We start from the raw sequence: 26,357 nt of genomic DNA on the forward strand, positions 1-26,357 counted from the left end.
ATTCCAAGCCGACCAGTCCTTGTTGTAACCATTAATGCCGAGCGCCAGGCAGGGACCAACAAGTACCATATTTTAACGTCTTTTGGTTTGACGTGGTCGGGGATCGAACCTGCAACCTTCTGCTCTCTGGGCGGACGCTCTAAGCACTACACCACGGAGGCGGTCTCACAAACGGTCTAAGACAAATACAGACAGATGTGAAGAGCCCAATCATGGATTATGACAGGAGTATATTACCTTGAGGAGGTGTCCGTGTCTCCATCACCAGGCTGCTGACAGAAGGTACAGTTCCTCTTGTCCTCCTTGTTGTGGCTGCTAAAGTGCACCACCATATCCATTCGACTCCAGATCTGCAACACACAGCATCACATTGCAGACAAACAAAATACACACCATGTTGGTACAGGTAGCATCTTGTCTTTGAATGACATTTGGATGTCAACTTCTGTAACACGAGGAACATGACGTTCCAGTGTGTTTTCTTACTCCAATATCATGCAGCATTTTGGATTATCATTATAGGATTATCATTATAAGATATTTATACAGCGCACATATCCACGCAACCATGGCTCAAAACTATTTACACCTGCAAAGGATATTTATTGGAAGCATGGACTGAAATAGGTGTAGTTCCTGCTGTAGTTGTAACAATAATACTCACAGACCTTTAGTGTAGGTTTTTCATGATGTGATGGGATGATGGAAATTCATTCACTAATGTCAATTTTTTAACACTAATTCCTGACTAGATCATCAAATTCATGCAATACATGGGGGGATGCACCAACATCATGCCAGTATCCATCCAACATCTACTTTCAGGATATATTGAGTAAATAAGGAGTTCTGTTCCTTAGGAAATGATTTGTTTGTTAGTTTTATGTTTCATATTCCTGCTACATGCTGACAGTGTAAATAATTAAGTAAGGACCAGATAAGCTGGTGGTTGATAGAATCACAGTTGACATGCAGGTATGCAATGTCCACCTTGTACCATCTGTCATCTCTGATGAGAAGCATGTATGACAGCGTAATTGCCAACATAATCTGATCAAGGAATAAATGTCTATGTGTCTCAGGGAGTGAGTGAGTGGGTTTTAGCAATATTCCAACAACATCATGGCAGGGGACAACAGAAATAGGCTTCACACATTGTACCCGAAGCGAAGAGAAGCGAACCCCTGCCTTAGGTGTGGTGAGCAAATGCTTTTACCACTAGGCTACCACACTGCCCCCTTTGGGTTAAAGTATTCAACACCCTTTTATGCATGAAGCAATCGTTCATGGTGGTACCTGATCCAGTTCCTTAGCAGGTGTCGTTGGGTAGTGCCCAAGGCTATCCTGCATCTTGGGATCCCAGTGCTGCCAACGGATGTCCTTCCACTTCTTCACCAGGGGCTGCAACACACAAACACAGCATTACTACTAACACATTATTATGTATAAGTGGGTTAACACTGCCTGTATTTCTGTCTATTCAAATCAAGTAGTTGCAGACATCACTACATATGTAAGAACGAACTTGTATTTTTTTTTTAAACCAGTTAATTGTTCATCGGACAAAAGAGTATTTAAATGACAACACTGAGTACATGGAATACACATGACAAAAAATACAATAATAAATATGGCTTGAAATATTATGGGTGGCAACTGACATCTAAGCATGGGTTTGTTGGGAATGACACTAGGAAATAAAAAATGTACAGAATAACCATGTTGATAGTGAGGTAGTTAGATGTGTGTTTTGTCAGTGTTCTGTAAGACTCCTCACCAGTGGTGAATATGGAGCCATAGCCTGGTCCGTTCGGCTTCTTTGTTCACTTCTACATTTACATATACATATACTATTAGCAGGGTATCACTAAAGAATAGAACTTTATTATCAAAAGTTGTACAGAATCTCTCTTGCATGCTGCAAAAAAACCCTCTAAAAGCAGGATATTGGGGTGGCCTTGTTACCTTGACAGGCTGCATCTGTGGCAGCTGAATGTCAGACGCAGTGCTGCTGCTGCGGCGGTGTTTCTTCCCGGGCTTTTCCTCTTTCTTCACTGGTGGACTCGGCAACGCTGGCGACGGCATGGGCGACTTGGACACAGTGGATGAAGAGAGAGGGGTGGTGGGTGTGGCAGGCTGGTCCCTGGAAGACTGTGGGGTGATGGGTGGGGTGGTGGAGATGGACAGAGCTGAGGTGACAGGGACGTGGCGGGGGGATGTGGATGGGGTACATCCGCTCTTGTGCTCAACCAGGTTTCCAGCTTCTGTCTCGTGAGCTTGCGGCATCTGGTGCGTGATGGTGAACTGCATGTAACAGTTCATGCTGCAGAATGTCACCTCTTCTTCCTCAGTGTCCTGCAACACAACTCTACTTTTACAACTTGCAATTAAGGCAGCTTGGTGTAAAAGCACCGAGAACAGTATCACAAGGTATCAGCTTAATGTGGGACTGACTGACTGAGTTTGGTTTTAGGCCGCTTTTAGCAATATTCCAGCAACATCACGGCGGGGGACACCAGAAATGGGCTTCACAGATTGTGCCAATGTGGGGATTCGAACCCGGGTCTTGGGCGTGACGAGCCAACGCTTTAACCATTAGGCTACCCCACCGCCCCCTTAATGTGGGAGGTAAAGCCGATTCGATACAGGTCTTAAGACTTTTGCCACTTTGGTGAAACCCAAAAGCCCAGGTATGGTGCTGACAAACGTAGACATCTAATTTTGTCTAACGACCTGTTTCAGGTGCATCCAAAAGAAGCCAAACAATGATATGTCATGCGACAACTGAGCAGCCTGTACCCTCTCTGGGTGAGTTAATGCTTCAAAAGCTAATGCTACAAAAACATTTCCGAAAGGTTTTAAAGAAATACGTAATTCAGACTAAAAGAATTACCAGCACTTTATATTAAATTGAATGAGAATTGAAAGGTTTTGAAAAACTTTGGCTTCATTTTAACTATCGTATGACGTTTGTGTTAACACTTGCAGCTCTAATTCTCAAGTGAATATATAATGTAAAGTAAATGAGCAGAAAGTAACACATACTCCACACACCTGCTCATCCTTCGTGAGGAATGGAAGTTCAGTTTTCTTCTTGCGGATCCCAGAGCTGAGCACTACCACATCACAGTGGCGACAGAACTTGGGTTTGGCCTTGATAAGGGATTGGATGTTCACAGCTTCTTCTTTGTCTGAAAACACAGACATCAAGTTTACAGCGACACTTTATACAGTGTTTAAAACTCCCAAAATTCCAAGCCAGACAGCTGGACTGGTAACTTTAAAAATTACCAGTCCGGATACAAACTTGCCTGTCCGGTTTTCAACAAGAAACAACCAAAATAAAATCAAGTTTCTGAATACTTTACTGCATGTATTGTAACGTTAAGGCTAATGTACATGGCCTGGTTTATAAACTAGAAATCTGTTGCATTTTCTGCCTCATAATCAAGATCAGAGAAATATCTACCAGACCACTGGACAGGCTACTTTTGAAATTTTACCATCCAAGATGAAAATAGACCATTCTGGAAGGTCAGGCAGGCAGGAATTTTAAACACTGCTATATGTCTATATGGTTTATTCAATTTATATTTCCAGCTGGAATATTCATAACAATGCTTTATTGAGAAATATAAATCCTTTGAAATGCTACACATCATGGACAAATTAATTCACTACAGACTGAAAAGCCTTAAAACCTCACAGCTTGTTCACATGGTTACACCTACACACATTAATGTTATAGCTAGAAGATAGTCACATTACTTACGTGTGAGATTCACTTTGTACGTTTCTGGGGACGGGCTCCTTGTCATCTCGTATGTTGGTGGGACAGCAATTTTCAACAGATCAGCAATGGCAGATATCACTCCCCCAATATCTTCAGCCGCGGTGGCTGATAAGGTCAAGGTCACAGACACCTGCTGGTCCAAGCTGGGGTCTATGAAAGGGCGTGCAAGACTTGATGTCAAGGCTGGCATTTTGGCCGTCAAAGTGTCTTTACTACTCATCAAACTGTCAATATTTCTTTCCTTCTTTTCTGCCAACACCACATCGCTGTGTTCCGCTATTTTGGACAGGTCTTCTTCTTTCAGTTCCTTCTTCTCATCCTTGATCTCTGCCTTGATGGGGATTGGGTGCAGCAAGGGCACGGCCGGGGATGCTCCTCTGTCATCCTCGGCTACAGCAGGTTCGATGGGACGAAGGGCAGGTAACTCTGTGTCCTGTTCTCCAAAGCCTACCTCAGGAGACGAGGAGGATATAACAGTATCCGGAGTGTCTCTGCAAAGTTAACAAGTGGTATTTGGAATCACACTTTCTTTCATAAATGAAATATTACTGGAATATGACTGGAATATTTTTTCAACATAAGATGTTCATTTGAAAAAGTGCTTCTACTTCGATTCATAAACGTAGTTTCACTATCTACGTTTCACCCAATCAATGCTTGTTTTAGACCTACATTAAGACAACTTACATGAACATCAACAGTTACTGGCGCAACAAAGAGTTCTTTAAAGAAGGCATTATCCGGGAAGACATTCTTGTCACAAGGCTGTCATATTCTACATTAAAATTCCAATAGAGCTAGTCTTGAATCATGTAACTGTTTATAACAGGTTGCCATTATACAGCTGGAAAAGTGCCAACCTTAGTGTCAACAACAAACAAACATACTACACCATCATACGGCAAGATGAAGAAATATAGGTAACATATCCAAATGACAAAATATTGGTGAACTGGTTGGGTAGCGGCTTTACTCACCTTGCAGATTGTTCCAGGTGGGGTTCAATCCTGGGCTGCGGTGGGATGACAGGCATGAATGGTCTGATCATGCCTGGCAGGAGGGGCATGCGTTGAGCCAGGGCCTGCGGGTGAACTCCGGCCGACAGCAGATGGTAGCGCTGCTCGTCTGTAATAGGACCTACGTTACAGTGGCATTATTAGACAAGTCTGCGTCATAGCCAGCATGCAGAACACATGCTTGCAGCTCAGCACACAGACGGGCAGACGGACCAAGCAGAAGAGAGATGCTGGGTTGAAGGACGAAGCCAAGCAAAGGGTGACAACTCTCATGCACTCAAGTCACCTTCACTCCACTCCAAACACAGGTCAGAGTAATAATCACACAGGATGACATATCAAACTTGTCAACATTTCTGTTGTTGCTGTCAAAACCTAGGACCTTCAATTGATGGCATTACCTGGGTACATCAGATCAACATTACAGGTGTTATCATGGTTACTCAGTATATACTGATGGTCACCAGTTACTTTACTCTTCATTTTCTTACTTTCGAAACGCTCTCCAAGTATCTTAAATTATTTTGTAAAGTACACACATCCACAGAGTATACGTGGACAAGTGGTTTCAACTTTGACATCATTGAACAAATTATAACCCAAATTATCATTTTTGTAATGTGTTACGATAAGTACAGATGTTCCCAACTTGAACGGAGGGAAACACTAAGTCAGCGAGGGATAACCCGATTTCCAAAACTTCCAAATGCCACTAGACAAAGTGTTCTGCTCTTTGTTATCCTCACTGGAGGCTTCAGAAGAGACAGCGACTGTCACAGTAGATGGGATGCCCACACATCATTGTAGCTTTTACATATTTTGGCTCCAGTGATAATGCACATAAGTTACCCATTTCTAGTTTGACCATCAGCATATATTTAGTGAGATGTGTATGTCAGATTTGGCAGATACTATAGCAGTCTGTGTAATAAACCGGGATAGAAATTAACCAAAACGTCCATTAGCCTGAGTAGTAATAGCATATCCCCCAAAATGTTTGATATTCTGCATTCCTTCAGAATACTTTAATCATCAACAAACCCAGGCTAGGGAGCTTGTGCTAATTTCTATCCCAGAAACCTTTGAGTCAACTAGTTCGAACTGGGTTTTTAGCATAATTTTTAGAGCATTTCCTGTTATCATACAGTATTTATCAGTTGAACTTACTCGACCGACCAGAATCTAAGGTGAATGTTAAGCTTCAGACTAGTGGCTCAAGTTTCAGACTGCTATCGGTCTGTGTTGACCAAGTTGTTAACAATGACACTCCACCAACTGAGTGTCTGGACGAGGTCTATCCAAAAGCATTTTATCTTTCTAAAACAGTTTTCAATAAAAAAAACATGCATAATGTATTTATTAAAAACAACCAACTCAATGGCAATATTTCAAAGTTTGGGGAAAAGATATAATGGCCCCTTTGGGGAGCAAACCTTCATATCAGATTTTCATACTCATTTCTTGACACAACTGACACCAGTTAAAACAGTGAATGAAGAATGGAATTTCTAGTAAAGAGGCATAAGATATCAATGACTACAATATTTTAACATTATTTGATACTCCAAAATTGTCCAAGATGTTACTTCAAATCCTTTTTACACTTTCAAAGTGCTCTCTTCTCTAACAAATTCGATACATTTTCATATTTTCCTTAACTTCAGACCACATAATTTTTTAACTTCAGGCCACATACTTTCCTTAAACTTCAGACGACATATTTCCCTTAGCTTCAGACCACATATTTTCCTTAACTTCAGACCACATATTTCCCTTAACTTCAGACCACATATTTCCCTTAACTTCAGACCACATATTTCCCTAAACTTCAGACCACATATTTCCCTTAACTTCAGACCACATATTTCCCCGAACTTCAGACCACATCAACTTTTCCATCCAAACAGAATCATTCAGTAGTGTTCACAACAATTAAGTGCACAAGAGAAAACATAAATTGTATGTGCAATAGCTCAACATATGTACATTTAATGTAAGGCTTGTCCTTCCTGCAGATCATCACCATGACGATGAGAGGAGGTACACATTTTCAAACTACAGCAGGAAAGGTCTAATTTCACCAAAGTCAGCATTTTGGTTTAAAGAGTTTTAGTTATAATATTCACCATGGTTTTCACAACCATTGGTGGAATAATCAAAAGATGTATATTTCATAAGATTGTAAAAAAATTACATGAGAGGCGATATGATTTAGTATCTGATAGCATGAAAGTGAATGTGTGTATCCGTAGCTCAAGTCAGGAAAGGTTGGATGACCTGTCAATATGGCATCAAGTCTAACAAGGGTTACCCCATGCCTTAACTACTGTAGTATTTCATGTCAAACCAACTACCATCACTATGAAATACCAACTAGCACTATATACCACAGATACGTCATACAACCACCTTCATTGTCATATGGACTGGTGCAGTTAACACATATAACAAGTGCCAAATTGTCTTATATTATAGGATATTTATATAGCGCACATATCCACGTAGCTAGTATGTGCTCAAGGCGCGGGTTTATTTCCCTTGATCATTGGATGTCAATTTCAACGGCACATCGTATTATCAATCTCAACTCCCTGGGGATCTTACAACTCTTGCAGCCACTAGGTGCCCTGAGTCATTGTGGCTTTCCCATCCTTACGAGGTACCCATTCACAGCTGGGTGGACTAGGACACATAGTCACCGTACTTTGTCCAAGTTTACTGCACGTTGCTGTACCCGCAACTAGGTGTCTGCACGTATTCAATGTGGCCACCAACTGGTCATATACCAACGGATTCATGGTTTCTTTTAAGTGCACAGGGTTGTGTACTGTACACTTTGGGTTGTGACAACACTACTGTCACTATGTCAGTCATTCAAGGGTGATCCCAAAACTTAAGTATAGCTTATCATACGGATTACCTTCAATATATCAATTCAACTACTACCAATATGTCATAACAAATATCATCACTATGTCATCAATCATTACAGGACCATCATGAAACCTCAGCACCTGAAGAAATTAATGTCATACTAAGTACCATCAATGTCATACCAACTACCATCAACATGTCATACCAACTACCATCAATGTCATACTAAGTACCATCAATGTCATACCAACTACCATCAACATGTCATACCAACTACCATCAATGTCATATCAAGTACCATCAATGTTATACCTAGTACCAACATGTCATACCAAGTACCATCAATATGTCATACCAACTACCATCAACACATCATACCAAGTACCATCAATGCCATGCCAACTACCATCAATGTCATACCAAGTATCATCAATGTTATACCAAGTACCATCAACATGTCATACCAACTACCATCAATATGTCATACCAACTACCATCAATGTTATACTAAGTACCAACATGTCATACCAAGTACCATCAATATGTCATACCAACTACCATCAATATGTCACACCAACTACCATCAATGTCATACCAACTACCATCAATATGACACACCCCATCAACATGTCATACCAACTACCTTCAATATGTCACACCAAGTACCATCAATATGTCATACCAACTACCATCAATATGTCACACCAACTATCATCAATATGTCATACCATCAATGTCCTACCAACTACCATCAATGTCCTACCATCAACATGTCATACCAACTACCATCAATATGTCATACCATCAATATGTCATACCAACTACCATCAATATGTCTCACCAACTACCATCAATGTCATACCAACCTACCATCAATATGTCATACAGACCTACCACCAATATGTCATACCATCCTACCACCAATATGTCATACCGACCTACCATCAATATGTCGTACAGACAACCATCACTGTGTCATCACTTAAAGGCAGGTCATCCACTGGTGTGGGAGACATGACTAACATGTGACACACACTATGGCCTACCTGTAAATGGTACTGTCTGTCCATCGCTGAGGAAGCGTCTCCGAGCGGCAATGTCCGCCCCAGGTTGCCGGATGCCCAGCGGGAAGTTTGGATGCTGAAGACTTCCATAGAAGTCTGGTAGTCCCTCCATGTATGCCTTCCCATAACTGCCTTTAACCTGATTTTCAGCTGAAAACAAAACCACATGTATTGAAACAAAATATTCTAAAAAAATAGGGGACTGATCAACACTAGGCTATACCATAGAATATAGTTACTATTAATTCAAATTCGCAGAATAAAAGTTTAAGAGATCGACCTTAGTTCAAAACAAAATTTCCATCCATCCACAAATGATATGAGAAATTGAATTGTTGGGCATCCTATTAAAATACACACAAATATTAACTTAAAACTGCATTCAAATTATATATAAAATGTGTCCTTCAGATTTAGACAAAACTAAGGAGTAATGAGCTGAAGCCACGGGTTAATTTACGTTGTAAACGTACTGAATCTCATACAGGATTTCATTGAAAAAGAAAGGAAGTAGAAGGAAGAGTACACAACCCACCAGTGACTGAGTTGGCCCCCATCACAGGGACAATATTGTTGTTTATGCCAATGGGTGGTTCTTGAAGATTGATGGGAGGGAGTGCCCTCAGTTGTTGAAGGAAAGACTCTGTTCTTGCTTCCAGTTCAGTTTCCTTTCCTTTAGGTTTTCGAATTCGTTTCTTGGGCACAGCATCTTTGTTTTCTCCTTTCTTCCTCCGTTTCAACTTCGTCTCCGGTCCTTCTGGCACAGGATTCTTCCTCTTGGCTTTCCGCAGCTCCTCATATTCCTTACGTTTACGCTCATATTCCTGTCTTCTCATTTCTGCGTCACAAGAAAACACAACACTGTACAGCAACGATGAGATATGCATGAGGGAGGCAGAAGTGTATGTGGGTGTATGTGAGAGTGTGTGAGAGTATGTGAGAGTGTGAGAGTGTGAGAGTGTGAGAGTGTGAGAGTGTGATATCGTGTTCATGCTTTAGTCATCACTACAAGTAATAATGTCACTTTGGCTCTACACAGACAGGAGGGGACCAACTCTCCCCAGCATCAGGAACAAGAACACGAGTCATGTTAAAAGATCATCACTGAAATTCACATGGCATGACAGAAAACACTTTCAACGGGGACAATGACCAACCTTTCATTTCAAGAAAACTGTGTATAATTATCAGTGGTGCAAGTGTTGGTTTTAACACTACTTTGACCAGCGCAAGCTTGATGTGGATGAAATGGTTGATATTTACCACTTACAGGTATGATGCTACAAAATTACACTGTGACACGCACGTTTGTCCAATATCAGATACTCTATACATGAACGATCAATCTTATCTCATTGGTTACCTCAGATGAAGTAGACACGGTGAAAAAAACACCCGTTTTTCTCAGTTATATGCCTGAAATGTTCAACTATCATATCGTTCAAGATACCACTGAAACCAACTTGAAAGATGATACAAGAACACAGTAAATTTTTCTCACACTGGTTTCATGGACTGGGTCATGTGGTGCAAATCAGCATAGGAAGATGTCTATGTAAGTACATAGGTATGTCATTTTATAAATGAAGACAAATGTATTCCATGTTTCATGAAGCCTATATTGAAACACTGTAAGGTGTCCTTTGTTCCAAGTGTGCATGTGGTGTGTTTACACAGATCTATGTCTGCTTACATGTTGAAAGGAACACTGGTGTATTGTTCTTCATAACAGTAAACATCAGAGTCTTCACCTGAACCTCTCATCCTGATGTGCTAACTATAAACACAAAAACTACAGACTAACTACATCTGGAGGGATGAAGTGAAGCAGGTCCACAGTACTAGCAATCAAGTCTACAAAACAAACTATTGCTGGTTGAACTAAGAAGGTTTTGACAGAATCACCACCAACAAAATGATTATTTGACTCTGATGATCCAAATTCGACAATATGTGAGAAATTTATGCTCCCATGCCACACCTTGGAGTGAGTACCCTGCCCAGGCCATTCCAATGCTATACCTAGTTGAATAATTTTAGGGCATGTGGGGTGACACCGCCAGGTTGTCCCCTTTCCTGAGTACCCCACTCTGCTCTTCCCACTTCCTAACCAGCTCCTCACTAGCTCCTCAATACCCTGCTGTCCTACCTCTGCTCTAATACTGAGGACCTGCCGCCACTGATATGAAGAAATATGTACTCACCCAGTATGTACTCACCGAGTATTTTCTCCCTTTCCTCAGGAGTTTTACTTTCCCACTCCTCAGAAGAAATCTCGGTTTCCCTAAATATAGGCATCTTGTCTATCATCTCCAGCTGCTGCTGCTGCTCCGGTGTCAGCTGGGGGATGTCTTCTCCTTCACCCTGTGAAAGCGAGCACAGAGAACTGCAGCATAACTCAGAATCACCAACAGAGATAGCAATGATGACATGTGCGTTAGTGAAACTTAAATAGTCATATCCACAGTAATTCAGCTATACTGTTCACTTATGTTACTGTGATGATGTAAATACAGCATTCAACACTAACTGTACCCTTACCTGAGGGCTGTTCTGGGCACCCCTCTTGGCTCCACTGTTCGCCAACAGCTGCTTCAGAAGAGCGTTCTGGCTGGCTCGCAAGGCCTCTGCATCACCTGCAAAAACACGTTACTCACCGTCAGAAAACCTACACACAAACATTACTTTCATTGCTGTTTTTAAAACACTAACTCTAAGAAGCTTTCAAGTTTCAACAATAGAGTAGCATACAAGGGAGAGAACAATACAAATGAGTCATTATTTCTTGTTCTGAACAAAATGACAGGCAGCATTACCCAAAAGGCTTCAAAAGGCTAAACTAATCCCAAACTAGTTAGTTTACTATCACATATAATACTGGGGTTGCTTGTCTCAATGCAATGAGCTGAAAGGCTATTATTCACAATGGCATATTTGACAAGTTTAGTGTGAACCTACTTGTGTCAAACTGTAGGAAGGCATCGTCTGTGGGCTCTTGCTTGATCTTGACACTGTCAACAGGGCTTGGTGTGGCCAGAGCGGACAGGGATCCTGCCGGAGAGGTTGCTGTGCTTGCGATGGGTGTAGTCACAGGTGTGGTTGACTGGGGAGGAGTTGACACGCTGTGAGGTGGGGTCAGGTTTGGTGTTGAAGGGGAGGCCTTTAATCTACCTTGTGTCTGCTGTTTGGGTAGGTTGAGGGGCGACAACTGTGGTCCACCTAGAGCTACACCAGGCATTCCTTGTCCTGGGATCTGTTGTGGCATTGCATGCTTTGCCTGCATTACACCATGGAAGTCACCAATGGCTTGTGAAATCAGTTCTGGATTGGGAAGGGTTGGAGAATGTGATGGCATTCCAAGCAGTGCAGAACGAGGAGGCCTACCTTGTTGAACAGAGAGAGGTGGCATTCCTGGAGCAGTGTGAGGTGGCATTCCTGGAGCAGTGTGAGGTGGCATTCCTGGAGCAGTGTGAGGTGGCATTCCTGGCACAGAGTGAGGTGGCATTCCTGGTGCAGTAAGAGGTGGCATCCCTGGTGCAGTAAGAGGTGGCATCCCTGGAGCAGTGTGAGATGGCATTCCTGGAGCAGTGTGAGATGGCATTCCTGGAGCAGTGTGAGATGGCATTCCTGGTGCCGAGTGAGGTGGCATTCCTTGTGCCGAGTGAGGTGGCATTCCCGGAGCTGGTGAGTGAGGTGTCATTCCTGGAGCTGGTGAGCGGGGTGGCATCCCTGGAGCTGGAGAGCGGGGTGGCATTCCCGGAGCTGGTGAGCGGGGTGGCATTCCCGGAGCTGGTGAGTGAGGTGGCATTCCATGAGCTGGTGAGTGAGGTGGCATTCCTGGAGCTGGTGAGTGAGGTGGCATCCCTTGAGCTGGTGAGTGGGGTGGCATCCCTGGAGCTGATGAACGTGGAGGCATTCCATGTGGTTGAGGGGGTACTCCCTGAGCAACCTGGTGGGGATGACCAGCATGAGGGGGCATTCCCTGGGCAGTTGACTGAGGGGGCATTCCAGGAGGGGTGGAGTGAGGGGGCATCCCTGCTGGTAGGTGTTGCATGCCATGTGGAGGCATCCTTTGTCCTGGCATCCTCTGGGGCATCCTCTGCATCAGGTGAGGTGGCATGCCATGCGGCAATCTGTGCATCATACCTTGAGGCATCCCTCTCTGAGCAAACTGGGGGTGCATTCCTTGTGAAAGTGGTGGCATTCCTGGTGCTGCACTTCTTGGGGGCATCCCAGATGCCATTGACTGAAGAGGAACTCCCTGAGCAACCGAATGTGGAGGCATACCCTGAGCAGCTGACTGAGGTGGCATCCCTGGCATACCATGAGGCCGGAATCCCTGTCCAGGGGGTATTCCTTGAGTCAGTGTGTGGGACGATGCTTGATTAGGCAGCATACCTGGAGCAGCTGAGTGAGGTAAAGATTGTGGAGAGGAACGTGGTGGAATGCCTGGTGGTGTAGAGTGTGGAGGAATGCTTTGAGGTGTGGAATGGGGTGGCAGTCTTTGTCCCGTAAGTTGTAGGCCTTGAGCATGTGGTAACCTTTGTAGCATCGCTGATTGGTGCATGCCTTGCATACGTGCCATGTGAGCTGCTACCTGCTGCTGCATTGCTGCTGGAGACATGGGCATCCTCATGCGAGTCTCACCTGTTTGTGGAACAATCTGCCCTGGTATCTGCGGATAGTTGGGCGAGGAGCTTGGTACATTTGAAGGTGTTGATGCCCGAGACTGTAGTCGTGACCACTGGATGAGACAGTCTTGGACTAGAAGCAGTTGCAGGTATGGCTGATGAAAGGGTCATCATGTTTCCTGGTAAGGACACTGACTGTGGAACACTTGCCTGCATAAGCTGGGATACTAAAGCTCTACTTGACTGTGAAACATTAGGCTGCAGAGGGGGCTGATCTGGATCTCCAAGCCTTTGCGGTTGTACAGCACCTGGTGGCAGCTGAGGTCGTGGGTTGGTCCGGCAGGTGAAGTAGCAGTTAGAGAGGGCCTCATTGCATGACCCGACATGATAGCAGTAGCGTAAGAAGGTGGAAGGCGCTGCGTCGGACCTGGTGCTTGAGGTGATGTATCGCCCACACCAGCTTGCGGCTGATCAAGAGGTATATGCCCTGCTCTCATCATCTGTTCCTGAAGTACTTGAGGATTAATTTCAGGTCGCAGGTGCCTCAGCATCGAATGCCCTTGTGGAAAAGGTGGTCGTGGATGTCCTTGGCCCATCATTGATTGAGGAGGGGATGGATGCATTGTGGACTGTGCAGAAACTGGAGCTTGTTGAGGTGTTGAGATACTTGACTGTGTACTCTGAGTGGATGGAGCGGTCTCATTGTGCGAGGATGCAGCTGACGTCTGCACTGATGAGGCCAGGTGTGTCTGAAGACTACCAGATGTTGAAGTTGGTTCCTCATTCGATCCCGAGACAGGCACTGCAGGAGAAGCAGTTGCTGACTGATTAGGAACACTCTCTGTGGGCTGCTGTTGACTAGAAGTGGATGGTGCAGTTGGCTGCAAAGCTTCTGGATTATCACTGTTGCCATCTTTGGTGTCACTTATTTGCTTGGGGGTTTCAGCCTGCACTGGTTCAGTGCTTGATTGGGTGGCTGGTTGATCTTGAGGACTCCTGTCACTCTTTTGTGTTTCCTCTGTTGATTGGGGTTTTGTTTGAGATGGTCCTGGGGCAGCTGAAGAGCTTTCTCCAGCTGCTTTGCTTGTTCTGGCTTCTCCCTCTGCAGGAGTTTCATCTTCATCATCAGTTCCACAATGTATTCCATCGTCACAGACAAACTTTTCTTTAGGGGGATCTGGTCCTTTTTCTTCCTCTTCTTCATCATCTGTACCACAATGAATTCCATCATCACACACAAACTTTTTTTTTGGTTCCGATGACTCCCCACCTTCAGTGACAGATGCACCACCGTCAGGCTCATCATATGCGTCATCTGCCGGTTTGTCAGTTGATGCACTGTCCTTGCCAGATGGTTGTTCCTCCAAATGGTGTGCAGGAGGTTGGTCTGGGGGTGCAGATGCTGATTCTGCTGTCTGTGGGGAAGGTGTTGTCTTTGAGGTAGTGGACAATTCTGAAGACACATCAGTTTGTGGTTGAAGATGAGGGGGAGACTCATAGCTCGGTGCACTCTGCATAGCAACACTAGACTGTGTCACTTGAGTTTCCAAATGAGGAATGGATGAACTCCCATCTTGTGCAGGTTTCTCAACCTCCTGATCTGAAGGGGCACCTGTTGTGGATGCAGGAGACTCCACTTTGATGTTACCAGATTCTGTAACTTTAACTTGATCTGACACTGGAGGTGTTGACCGGAGCAGCAGTTGGGTAGCCTGACCTGCCTGAGCACCTTGTGACAAAAGTGGCGGTGGGCCTGTGGACTGGGCTCCTGCCTGTTGTGCTGGGACTGTGCCCTGAGGTTGAATGCCTGTCCCAGAAGGTGCTGGAGACACTGCTCCTTGCTGTGCCAGAGGTGGCGGTGGTTGCAGAGATGGTGGAGCAGCAGCAGAAGATGCAGCAGTTTTGCCCCGAGCACTCTTCCCACCAGGTAGTTGCTCATCCCCTTCCTTCTGCGCAAGAGCAGCAGTTTTACTGAGGATTTCCAAGATTCTTCGCTCAGTTTCTGACTGTGGTTTTATCGGAAACTCTGTCATCTTAGCTGGAGGGGCAGGAGGCGGTAGAGTTGTGGCTGTTGTAGTAGTCGCTGTAGTGGTGGTCACAGCTACTGGAGCAGCTGGGGTGGATGGTGGATTTTGTCCTGCAAATATTACACCAGTAAGTGAACTGAACGAAAATGGATGAAAGATATGTCTCACTGAAACGATAAGTTTGGCATCGATGACACGTACCAATAGCAGTGCCTAGACAACAGTTACACAATGATGGACGACATATAAGCCACGTTTGTTTTTTCAGTAAGTAAAGATATGGTATGAACTTGGCCCAAATCACGTACCAACAGCTGTAACATTACAACAACTATGGTGCATGCTTCGTCAACAGTTGTAAGCTCGGTCAACTCAAAGCCTATCTTGACAATGCATATGGACACAAAGCTTGCTGCCATGATAAAAGCACAATAATTTACAGTAAGATATAGTAATAATTAGTCCATAATACAAATTTTCACAGTATAGTCTGCCAAGCAGGAATACCCATACCTAAACACTGACTTTCAGTTGAGCACAAACTGAACCAATGCACATCGAGTAATCTCTTAGAGATAACATGTGAAGCTTCCTCATGCACACAAGTCTGAATGATGTGTGAGAGGCCTCAGGCAATGCCAAAGGTACCCAGGCCAGATTGCTGATGCATGCAGACACAAGTGTACAAGAGGCACTCCATGACACTGACTGGCAGTATAGCCCACTGCTATCTCACTGACAGAAGAGGGCTGCTAGCTTCTGTTTCTGTACACATGGTAATGGTTCTGGACACCTGGTGACTACTTTAATATGTATTTCTTATAACAACTGGTGTTTTCTGCTTTAAGCACTGGCACTATCATTAAGTTTGATAAATATCAATGTTTCTTTTTTGTATGTGCTTGTTTATGTACATCGTGCTACATTTTTTCAACTGATGAATCAGAATGAATATATGCTGCTGCTTTTAAGAACAGGATTTAGACATAATTACTCATGATGCAAACAAATTGCTAACATCTCTTAACAAATGATCTTAATGTCCTCTTGCCTCTTGTATAGTCATTGTGTGGCAAATGAATACACAAATATGGGAACTAAAACAAGAATATCAGTTGCTTTAAAACTGTGATAATCAGTGATAACTACTGTACAAGTGTTACGAAATGATGAAAATCAAATCAATTTTCCAAGAGTGAAAAAGGTCAGTCAACACATACAAGCAAATTTTATTTCAATCTTATTTGTCACTAAATTTGAATCCTAGTGCAGAGCAATGCTTCCTTAGACCAGGAAATGTACTCCTCCCATTAAATAGATCAGGGAAAGACAAACAATTGCCAGCAGCCCCCTTGCACGCTACATTCCTACAGAAACGTGATTGTACCTAAAATGGCTGGTTGTGTGGGAATTGAAGGTGGCAAGGGTTGGGACTGCACATTTTCAGTTTCTGCTGCCTTTTTTTTCTTCCGTCGCTTTTTCGGCTTTCCCTTTGCTCCTTGGGAGCCCATCTCAGGGGGTAGATTTGCAGTGGGAGGGATGCCAAAGCCTGTAACAGCCATGGGAGGGAAGTGAAAGAAGCGTAAGACAGGGACAACACAGCATGGACGTGGCGATGCTTCCTCTTTCACACCAGCAGAGTCACCAAATACTTTGCACTGAATTGTCGATAAAATTTTCTGAATCCATTTTCATACTTGTACCCTTTTGAACTTTTGTATTTGAAAACGAGGGACAAAGCATTATGAGGACATGCAGCCAAAGAACCTTTGTTTATTAAGACCATATGAAAATTAATTTGTACAACCTTGGACAGCCTAACATCACTGAAGTCAAGACAGGCAAATTCTTTGATCTAACATCCAAAATTTCATTTGTGACAAGATAATAGCCTTGGCTAATCTGCTGGGTTTTGGTGCCGGAGGATCAATGTACTTTTCATTACTACCAGATGAATGCACGTCACGATGCAAACACTGTCCTGGTTAAACAGTTGGGTTCTTCTCAGCAGAGAGTGAAAATACCACCTCCTGTTAACAATTCATGACATTATCAATATGTGAAATACAACTCCAGGACACACACAGTAGGTCCGCAGCTACTGATATACTACTGAAGCACTACACACTCTACAAGCTGGGGCAGGGTAGGCTAGAAAACAGCACTGTCACTAACATGGCCCACTGGTCACTCGGGTGATAAACTAACATAGCCCACTGGTCACTCGGGTGATAAACTAAAATAGCCCACTGGTCACTCAGGTGATAAACTAACATAGCCCACTGGTCACTCAGGTGGTAAACTAGAATAGCCCACTGGTCACTCAGGCGAAAATCATTCTGCCTGTAACACAATATATACCACAGATATCAAATGGGATAACAATCCTTAAATTCAGATCAGACTGCATCATGTTTATATAGTCCAGCCAAATACATACCCAATATTAATTCACTGAGAGATTCCACCATGATAATGCTTACACCTATTCCTGAATAAATTGTTTTAATTTCTGAAATTCAAGCACACAAATATGCAATGGCAGGGGAAACTCCCCTTCATTCATACTAATAGAATTGCTTTTGTTTAACATAAAAATATACAAAATATCACTGCTCTTAACAGCAACACCTACTCTATTCTACTACATCACATACTGACATATTCCCTGAGTCACAATAGGATCAAGCAGCACAGCGTGGAAGCATGTGATTCAGCAAAGCAGACAAAGCAAGCGCAGAGGATGCAGAAAGAAGCAACTGAAATGAGCTCACAAACCTGAGAGATCTAGGAGAAACTAAATACATGCAGATCCAACTGAAGGCCACCTACTACTCAGCGGGAAGAACAACATCTCCACTGGAAGTCTGTACATTCTACTAGACGCTAACTCCAGTAGAAAATAACACTTGTGGTAGCAAACTAAAGGAAATGGCAAATACAGGATGGTTAGGCATGGCATCTGTCTTGTATTGGGTAAGATCTACAAACGTAATCCTAGGGGCCGTGTACAAAGTAACCTTAGCGCTACGACAGTCATAAGTCTATGTTAAGAATGGGAGTTATGATCACCTCAGCACTAAGATTACAGGTGCACCCTGGCACCTACTTCAGGGTGTCGGTTAAATTGCATATCCTTCCTCAAAACAATTATTCAAAATGGAGACTTGCTTTTCCAACTCAGGTCAGCATATAAATGACGACATCTTTTCAATGGGTTCCTCGTCTTTGTTTGGAAGATTTGGAGTGCAGTGAACAGTAGAGTGCACAGATAAAGGGACTTTTCTCAATAACTTAATGGCAGTTTGTTGTTCAGTAAGACAGAGCCGAGCCATATCCAGTAGGGTTGCCAGGGGTTACCATGATGGACCAATGCCTGTTAGATACTGTCGACACTCCCTGAGCACCACCACATCACTAACCTGGCTGGAAGGGCAAGCCTTGTGGGAAAGGGAGGCGACTCTGGTCAGAACCAGGCATTTGGGGGTAAAGTCCAGGGGGTCCAGGATAGGCAGGTGGGCGAGGTCCCTCAAATGGGCGCGGTGCCCCTTCTCCAGCAAACAGGCCTGGTGCTAGTTGTATAGCATATGACTTGTCATTATTGAATAACAGAAAAGAAATAACAGACAGCATCAGTGTGTACAAAGATCCAAGAATACAACATCAATGTGACAGGGCTCTAGATGCTCATGACGTTTGTGTAATAATAAATAAAAGCAGCAATATATTTCCCATATGACAAATTTCTTGCACCAGAAATTAAGGTACAGAGTTTGGAAATTTCACATATCTTTTTGGGTCACCAATTATATTCTTTGGGGTTTTTCAATAGATTAGTATCCATGTTTCAGATGCAAGTAATTTGAAAAGCTGATACCCCACCTGGAGGAGGAAGCATGTTATTCAATGTGTGCATTTGCTGATATACCACCTCAAGCCGTACAAGTCATAGAGATAGTTACATATTAACATCTTAAACATGAACATTTTATCAGTCTCAAATTCATACATGAAAATTTGTTATGTTGTGGAAAGTGGAGCTGGCAACCGATCTCAGAATCATGCCTCATGTAAAATGTTCTCAGGAGCCTTATAATAATATTCATAAAACACAACCAAACTGCATCTAGGGTTCTAATTAAATTATGACAAATAACAATAAAGTCAAGATATAATATACAGGCATCTGCAAAGACAAAACTTTACAATAGACATGTTTAATAAAATTACTACAAGAAGTCAAAGAATCCTATAAAACAAGTAAAACTTGAAGACAAAGCAAGAAAGAGTAATGGTGCAGACATACCTCGTGTGAAGCGAGGGCCTTGTTCAAACGTCATCCCTCTCTCCCTGAAGAACTGCATCTGAGGGAGGGCTTGAGGAAGAGGTTGAGCTGGAGGTGCTAGAGAGTCAGCGGGTGCTACAACATCATTGTTGGATGTCCAAGTAAACCCATTACCACTACCCATGATCAATATTTGGCTTGGGATTAAATGTAATTAGCCTGATCCTATCTTGTATAAAAAACATGCAGTTCAGAAACACTTAACATATACCACTCATCACTTCACAACTGACTCTGTGCACTTGAAATGATGAGTGGCCACAAGCTTTGTCCCGAAACTAGTTTCTGGTAACTTGTAATTATGATATCCATACATGTGACCAAGGCCAAGACTATGTTTGTTTAAGGTGTGTCAAGAGTGGGTTGTCAGGATGGATGGTTCCATCTACAACCCCAACAGTGACACATGGCGTTGATATTACAAAGATTCCAACCACAGAGAAGTGCACTGGTGCAGAGTAACAACATAAATTGGACAGAAAAAGAGTCAGTGTGGCCTGAAAAGGGAAAGAAGCAGCCCTTAACCCTATCACCAGGCCACATTACACTACCGCACTAGAATGTAGGTACAACATGTATCGTCAGCTCTTGGTAAGCAAGTGTTTGCGCTATAGCTAACAGCTGAACTGGAGCAAATGCTGGTTTACCTGGCCCTTGCACTTCAGTAGTTGGAGGGGTGGCACCTTCGTGAATCTGAGCCCAGTTCTTCTCACGGAACCGTTCAAGCTGTTCTCTCTGCTGAAATCCCTCACTAAACGGATTGTTGTCCTATGATTACAAAATAGTGCATCAGATAGTGAGTACATACGGAACAGATTCTGGTTGCTTAAGCGGGCACTCAAAGGAACAGGGTTCTAAAACTGGTCAAATACTTGCCTACAACATTCAAAATCTTTAACCACTTGGCTATTCGATCAGCCCTCAATTGTTCACTGGAGAGCTTAATAAGCAAACAGTTTATTTCTTTGTTGTATAACGCTGCACTCAGCAATATTCCAGCTATATGGCGGCGGTCTGTAAATAACCGAGTATGGCCCCGACAAACCAGTGATCAACATCAATCTATGAAGTTGGGATACGATGATGTGTCAACAAGTCAGTAAGTCTTGTCGAGGGTCGAGGGCACAATTTCTAGTGACCAAGATAATCATCTTGTTGAGACGTGAGCATTTACTTCATCCATTATCTCTATTACTAATGCACTTATGAAAGTGACCTACCAGTGTCAACCAGACTAGGCTCTTCACACTGTACCCACGTGACTTGCCCACCACTAGTTATTCAATCACTCTATCGTAGCGCATGACAGTATCGTGCACGCATGCGTAAGTCAAAGTTACCCTTTCATATGTATTTCACAATTTTCACATCTTGGAACACATAAAACAATCTAAGTGCATCACAATCAGTTGACAATATCGGCAGACAACAGTAAAATACTAACCCCTAGGACAGTAGTAAGCCGAGCCTGTTGCGCTGCTGTCATTTGACCAGGGCCCATAGGACCTCCAGGACCCACTGTTGCTGGTGACTGTGCAGCACCTGGCGCACCTTGTCCTGAAGGGTGCTGTCCGGGAGATATCTGTCCTGGGGATATCTGCCCTGGTGGTAGTTGTACTGGTGGTACCTGACCTGGTGGTAGTTGTACTGGTGGTACCTGACCCGGGGTAAGTTGACCAGGAGGAAGTTGACCAGGAGGAAGTTGACCAGGAGGAAGTTGACCAGGGGGAAGTTGACCCGGAGGAAGTTGACCCGGGGGAAGTTGACCAGGAGGAAGTTGACCTGGTGGATGCTGACCCGGAGGAAGTTGACCTGGTGGATGCTGACCCTGAGGAAGTTGACCTGGGGGTATCTGTCCTTGTGGAAGCTGTCCTTGGGGTACCTGCCCCTGCATCTGGCTTGAGGGCACAGGAAGTCTTGGCCCAGTCATAGGCATGCCTGACCCTCCTGTCTGTTGGCTCAACATTCGCAGCCTGTTCTGCATATAAGCTTCATATTCCTGTCTGTCTGTGCGAGTCAATCGGACAGAGTTTGCACCCGGGACACGGACTGGTGGAGTCTGTGGGGGCGTTCCTGCAGGTGTGGAGGCAGGAGAGGAAGACAGAGTGGCAGAAGGTGTCGATACAGGAGAGACCTGCGCTGCTTGGTTAGCCTGAGCAGGTACTGGCGATGGTAGCCAGTTACGACCAAACTGTTCCTGAAGCATAACAAACACAAAGGAATTAATAACAGATCAAATTTGTCATTTTGTCCACTGTTAGCAGTTTCAGAAAAAGAATTTCATTTTCTTGACAGAATATCAGCTTTATGATGAAAGAAAACCCAAAATGAAATAGCCGTGAAAGTACATTGGTTTGTTGAGAAATGCCATACTCAGCAGTATTCCAGCTATATGACAGAAGCCTGTATATAATGGAGTCTGGACCAGACAATGAGTTGTGAACAAGTGTCCACAACCTTTGGATACAGTGACTTTCAACCAAGTCATCAAGTCTGACACACCAATCCTCTCGAGACCAGCATTGGCTGCTGACTTCCTATTGTAACGTTGAATCCCAGGTGTTCTGTGTTTAGAACCTTACAAAGTGTGGCTTCGTACCTTCTGTTTGTTGCGATAGTCCTGCACCATCATCTGGTGTTGTCGCTGCTGCTTCCTCAAGGCCTCCAGCTGTTTCTGCAGACCCGACTGCTCTGTGGTGACCCGCTCCAACTCCGCAACATCGTTGGGATTCAGCTCATTTCCATTTTTTCGTGCCTGCAGATTAAAATATACAGAAATGTTTCAAAGGTGCATACACATACCTAAAACAATTCATGCAAGTAACTCAGATGAATCCTGTTCTATCATGAGAAGCCCTTTCAATCTCTACTTTGTTCACAACACCACGGGTAACAATTAGTCTCTGTCTGTCTGTATGTGTCAACACTAATGTCTGTTTTACAGAGCTAGCCAACCTCATTTTTGCATGGATACTCCACTCAAGACACAGGATATTTTATCCCCCTGATGCCAAGCACCTAGTAGTGTGATCCCCAGGGAGTTGAGATTGATAATACGATATGACGTTGAGATTGACATCCAATGATCGAGGGGAAAAAGAAAAGCGCCTTGAGCACGTACTAGTTGCGTGGACATGTGCTCTATAAAAATATGGTATAATAATAGTGTGAAAGCTCGTACCTTCTTTGAACATATGGTGTGATATGGCAGTGAATATACAGAAACACCTTTCCCTGTCTGGACAGGCATTCTTTCGATCAGACCCTGGAGACAGTCACAAGGACAGAGGTATTTACCTGTCTCTGTCGAGCTTGAATGCTCTTCTTGGTTCTCTTCTGTTTGGCAATCTGCTGTTCCAGAAGCTTGATCTGCATGTCCAGGAACTGAGCCTGTTTGGTGAGCCAGTCCTCATACTGCAGTTGCTGGCGATCGTACTCCGCGGCCCCACCTCACCTGCACACACAAACAGATCTGGTTTAAGGAAAATACATGCACCCTTACTCAATCTATACTACTGGCAACATGTTCATAGTCAGCAGGGATCAACTACTGACTGCATCACCGCAGTGACAAGAGCAGCAGTGATCAATATTGAGCGAGTGAGTGAGTTTAGTTTTTCGCTGCTTTTAGCAATATTCCAGCAATATCACGGTGGGGGACACCAGGAATGGGCTTCACACACTGTATCCATGTGGGGAATAAACCCGCGTTTTCGGCATGACGAGCGGACACTTAAACACTAGACTACCCCACCGCCACTGATCAATATTGAGCAGATCAGATATGATATCAGTGTCATAACCCCCATGTTGAAGATGGAAGACTCAACAAGATTCTCCATTCAAATGCCTCAGCAGCAAACCTTAAGGACTCACCAACTGAACTCTATGTTGCTACAATTTGCTTGATTCACAATGTCCCTATCCCAGTGTATTTTTCTTTAATCATTCATTTTCATGTTTCACTGGCATCTTTTAAAGCACCATATGTATTCTAATCTTTTCCTGAATAAGAGTTTGAAACAAACAAAAAGAACATCTGCTAAATCTCTATGAATTTGAAGTTTCTGGAACTATCGTGTATATCCATATTCTGTACTTAACAAATTGTAAAGACTCAGTCACATGCTACAAAAGCCTGACTACCTTGGTAAGGGTTCCCTGTTCTGTTACCAGGGTTACAAACGTGTTAATTACAAAAGTCTCTCACCTCCAGGTGGCGGGATGGGTGGCTGAGGGGGCGGGGGTATCATAGTGAGAGGGCTCATCCGAGGTGGCTGCATCCCTGGGGATGGCGTCTGGAAAGGGGACGGAGTCCGTGGACTCAGCTGTCCCTGAGCTCGGGGCCCAAATCCTGGGAACTGTGGACTGGTAGCCATTTCACCTTGTTGCCCGGTGGTCTGTGAAGCTGACCATGCCCCTTCTGGCCCCGGCATCCTGTTGGCACAAACACAAATATGTTAGAACTATTCAGTTCAAATTGTTAGCATGGATACTGCAACGACAGGTTGCACGACTAGAAAAAAATTGATAAATAACAAGTCTAGTAAAAACTTAGTACATTTGGTCTTATCTAAGAAATATGGTGGTATCCTTCTTTAGGTAAACTAATATCTGAGCTGAGTGCTTCACTCTCCTAAAGACCAACTGGACACTGGATGGTGGATATCGCAGGCCTCGACATCATGCCGAACTTAACTATCAGCTACAGCTATTGTAAGAGTGAGTGAGTGAGCTTGGTTTTACACCGCTTTTAGCAATATTCCAGCAATATCACGGCAGGGGACACCAGAAATGTACCCATGTGGGGAATCGAACCTGGGTCTTCGGCGCCATTGTAAAAAAATGGTGACCTTGTACAAAGCAATGTCAGCACTAAAGTGATCTTAACTCCTGTACCACAACAGTGGTTATATCTCATGACTCACGTGATAATATCACCACAACATACCTTTGTGCTTCCAGGCGAGGTCCTATCATGTGCTGTCCCAGAACTATGGAAATAGAAAGGAGCATAAGTAATGAATACAATGTAAAACTAAAACAACTGCAGTTTCGTTATTAGACAATGAAGTCTTGGAGATACAAATGCAACTTGTAAAATAAGTATCAACCTGGTCTCAGGCCCGGTGGCATCATGGCTTCTGGTTTTCCTCCGATTTCACGCCGATGGATTAGGGCTTGCTGTTCCGCCTGACGCTTCTGTTCCTGCTTCTCCTGCAACCACAGCAACATCAGCGCGTTACAGTAACATCAGAGTTACATCAATGTCAGTCATATGACAACATTAAGACTTCTGGAACATCTCCCTTACATCAACATCACATGTATGTAACATCACTAGAGCACCTTAAACATAAACAAGGCGAGTACAGGCTTCCGCTTATCTCCATCAGTGACATGACCTTCACAGCAACATTACATGTATGTAACATCACTAGAGCACCTTTAAACATAAACAAGGCGAGTACAGGCTTCCGCTTATCTCCATCAGTGACATCACCTTCACATCAACATCACATGTATGTAACATCACTAGAGCACCTTAAACATAAACAAGGCGAGTACAGGCTTCCGCTTATCTCCATCAGTGACATCACCTTCACATCAACATCACATGTATGTAACATCACTAGAGCACCTTAAACATAAACAAGGCGAGTACAGGCTTCCGCTTATCTCCATCAGTGACATCACCTTCACATCAACATCACATGTATGTAACATCACTAGAGCACCTTAAACATAAACAAGGCGAGTACAGGCTTCCGACATCTCCATCAGTGACATCACCTTCATCAACATCACATGTATGTAACATCACTAGAGCACCTTAAACATAAACAAGGCGTAGTACAGGCTTTCCGGCTTATCTCCATCAGTGACATCACCTTCACATCAACATCACATGTATGTAACATCACTAGAGCACCTTAAACATAAACAAGGCGATTACAGGCTTCGCTTATCTCCATCGGTGACATCACCTTCACATCAACATCACATGTATGTAAACATCACTTTCAGAGCACCTTAAACATAAACAAGGCGGTACATCTTCCGGCTTATCTCATCAGTGACATCACCTTCACATCAACATCACATGTAATGTAACATCACTTAGCACCTTAAACATAAACAAGGCGTAGTACAGGCTTCAAGCTTATCTCCATCAGTGACATCACCTTCACATCAACATCACATGTATGTAACATCACTAGAGCACCTTAAACATAAACAAGCAAGTTACAGACTTCTGCTTATCTCCATCGGTGACATCACCTTCACATCAACATCACATGGTGTAACATCACTAGAGCACCTTAAACATAAACAAGGCGAAGTACGGGCTCCGCATCTCCATCAGTGACATCACCTTCACATCAACATCACATGTATGTAACATCACTAGAGCACCTTAAACATAAACAAGGCGAAAGTACAGGCTTCCCGCATTATCTCCATCAGTGACATCACCTTCACATCAACATCATCATGTATGTAACATCACTAGAGCACCTTAAACATAAACAAGGCGAGTACAGGCTTCCGCTTATCTCCATCAGTGACATCACCTTCACATCAACATCACATGTATGTAACATCA

At 43.7% G+C, this 26,357-nt stretch overlaps 2 protein-coding genes across 8 annotated transcripts in view; both read right to left on the bottom strand.

The window, feature by feature from the left end:
* LOC124278666 (histone-lysine N-methyltransferase 2C-like) overlaps window positions 1-26,357 on the bottom strand; it is an 88,383-nt gene that overhangs the window by 10,299 nt on the left and 51,727 nt on the right. Inside the window, 23 exon segments of the mRNA XM_046714438.1 lie at window positions 238-350; window positions 1,297-1,401; window positions 1,966-2,355; window positions 3,046-3,191; window positions 3,773-4,284; window positions 4,771-4,930; window positions 8,730-8,897; window positions 9,283-9,585; window positions 10,952-11,111; window positions 11,289-11,383; window positions 11,706-13,536; window positions 13,618-15,515; window positions 16,793-16,954; window positions 18,828-18,977; window positions 19,712-19,825; window positions 20,398-20,518; window positions 21,242-21,644; window positions 21,694-21,947; window positions 22,350-22,505; window positions 23,048-23,199; window positions 23,961-24,187; window positions 24,702-24,744; window positions 24,865-24,967. Of these exon segments, the coding sequence (XP_046570394.1) occupies window positions 238-350; window positions 1,297-1,401; window positions 1,966-2,355; window positions 3,046-3,191; window positions 3,773-4,284; window positions 4,771-4,930; window positions 8,730-8,897; window positions 9,283-9,585; window positions 10,952-11,111; window positions 11,289-11,383; window positions 11,706-13,536; window positions 13,618-15,515; window positions 16,793-16,954; window positions 18,828-18,977; window positions 19,712-19,825; window positions 20,398-20,518; window positions 21,242-21,644; window positions 21,694-21,947; window positions 22,350-22,505; window positions 23,048-23,199; window positions 23,961-24,187; window positions 24,702-24,744; window positions 24,865-24,967 (7,766 nt within the window).
* On the bottom strand, window positions 13,537-24,081 carry LOC124278615 (trithorax group protein osa-like). 7 transcript variants are annotated; one of them, XM_046714373.1, is made up of 10 exons: window positions 23,961-24,081; window positions 23,048-23,204; window positions 22,350-22,505; window positions 21,413-21,947; window positions 21,195-21,382; window positions 20,398-20,518; window positions 19,712-19,825; window positions 18,828-18,977; window positions 16,793-16,954; window positions 13,537-15,515 (listed from the first exon to the last, which is right to left on the bottom strand). In XM_046714373.1, exons 2-10 carry the CDS (start codon window positions 23,123-23,125, stop codon window positions 13,606-13,608), a joined length of 3,414 nt encoding a protein of 1,137 aa, XP_046570329.1. In that variant the 5' UTR covers window positions 23,126-23,204; window positions 23,961-24,081; the 3' UTR covers window positions 13,537-13,605. The 7 variants fall into 7 exon arrangements, with proteins under 7 accessions (XP_046570329.1, XP_046570328.1, XP_046570327.1 ...); XM_046714372.1 differs by having other exon boundaries at window positions 21,195-21,352; window positions 21,383-21,947; XM_046714371.1 differs by having other exon boundaries at window positions 21,195-21,947.

The sequence above is a fragment of the Haliotis rubra genome, unplaced genomic scaffold (assembly GCF_003918875.1).
Source record: "Haliotis rubra isolate DU_JTF1 unplaced genomic scaffold, ASM391887v1 Scf24, whole genome shotgun sequence".
Lineage (NCBI taxonomy): Eukaryota > Metazoa > Mollusca > Gastropoda > Lepetellida > Haliotidae > Haliotis > Haliotis rubra.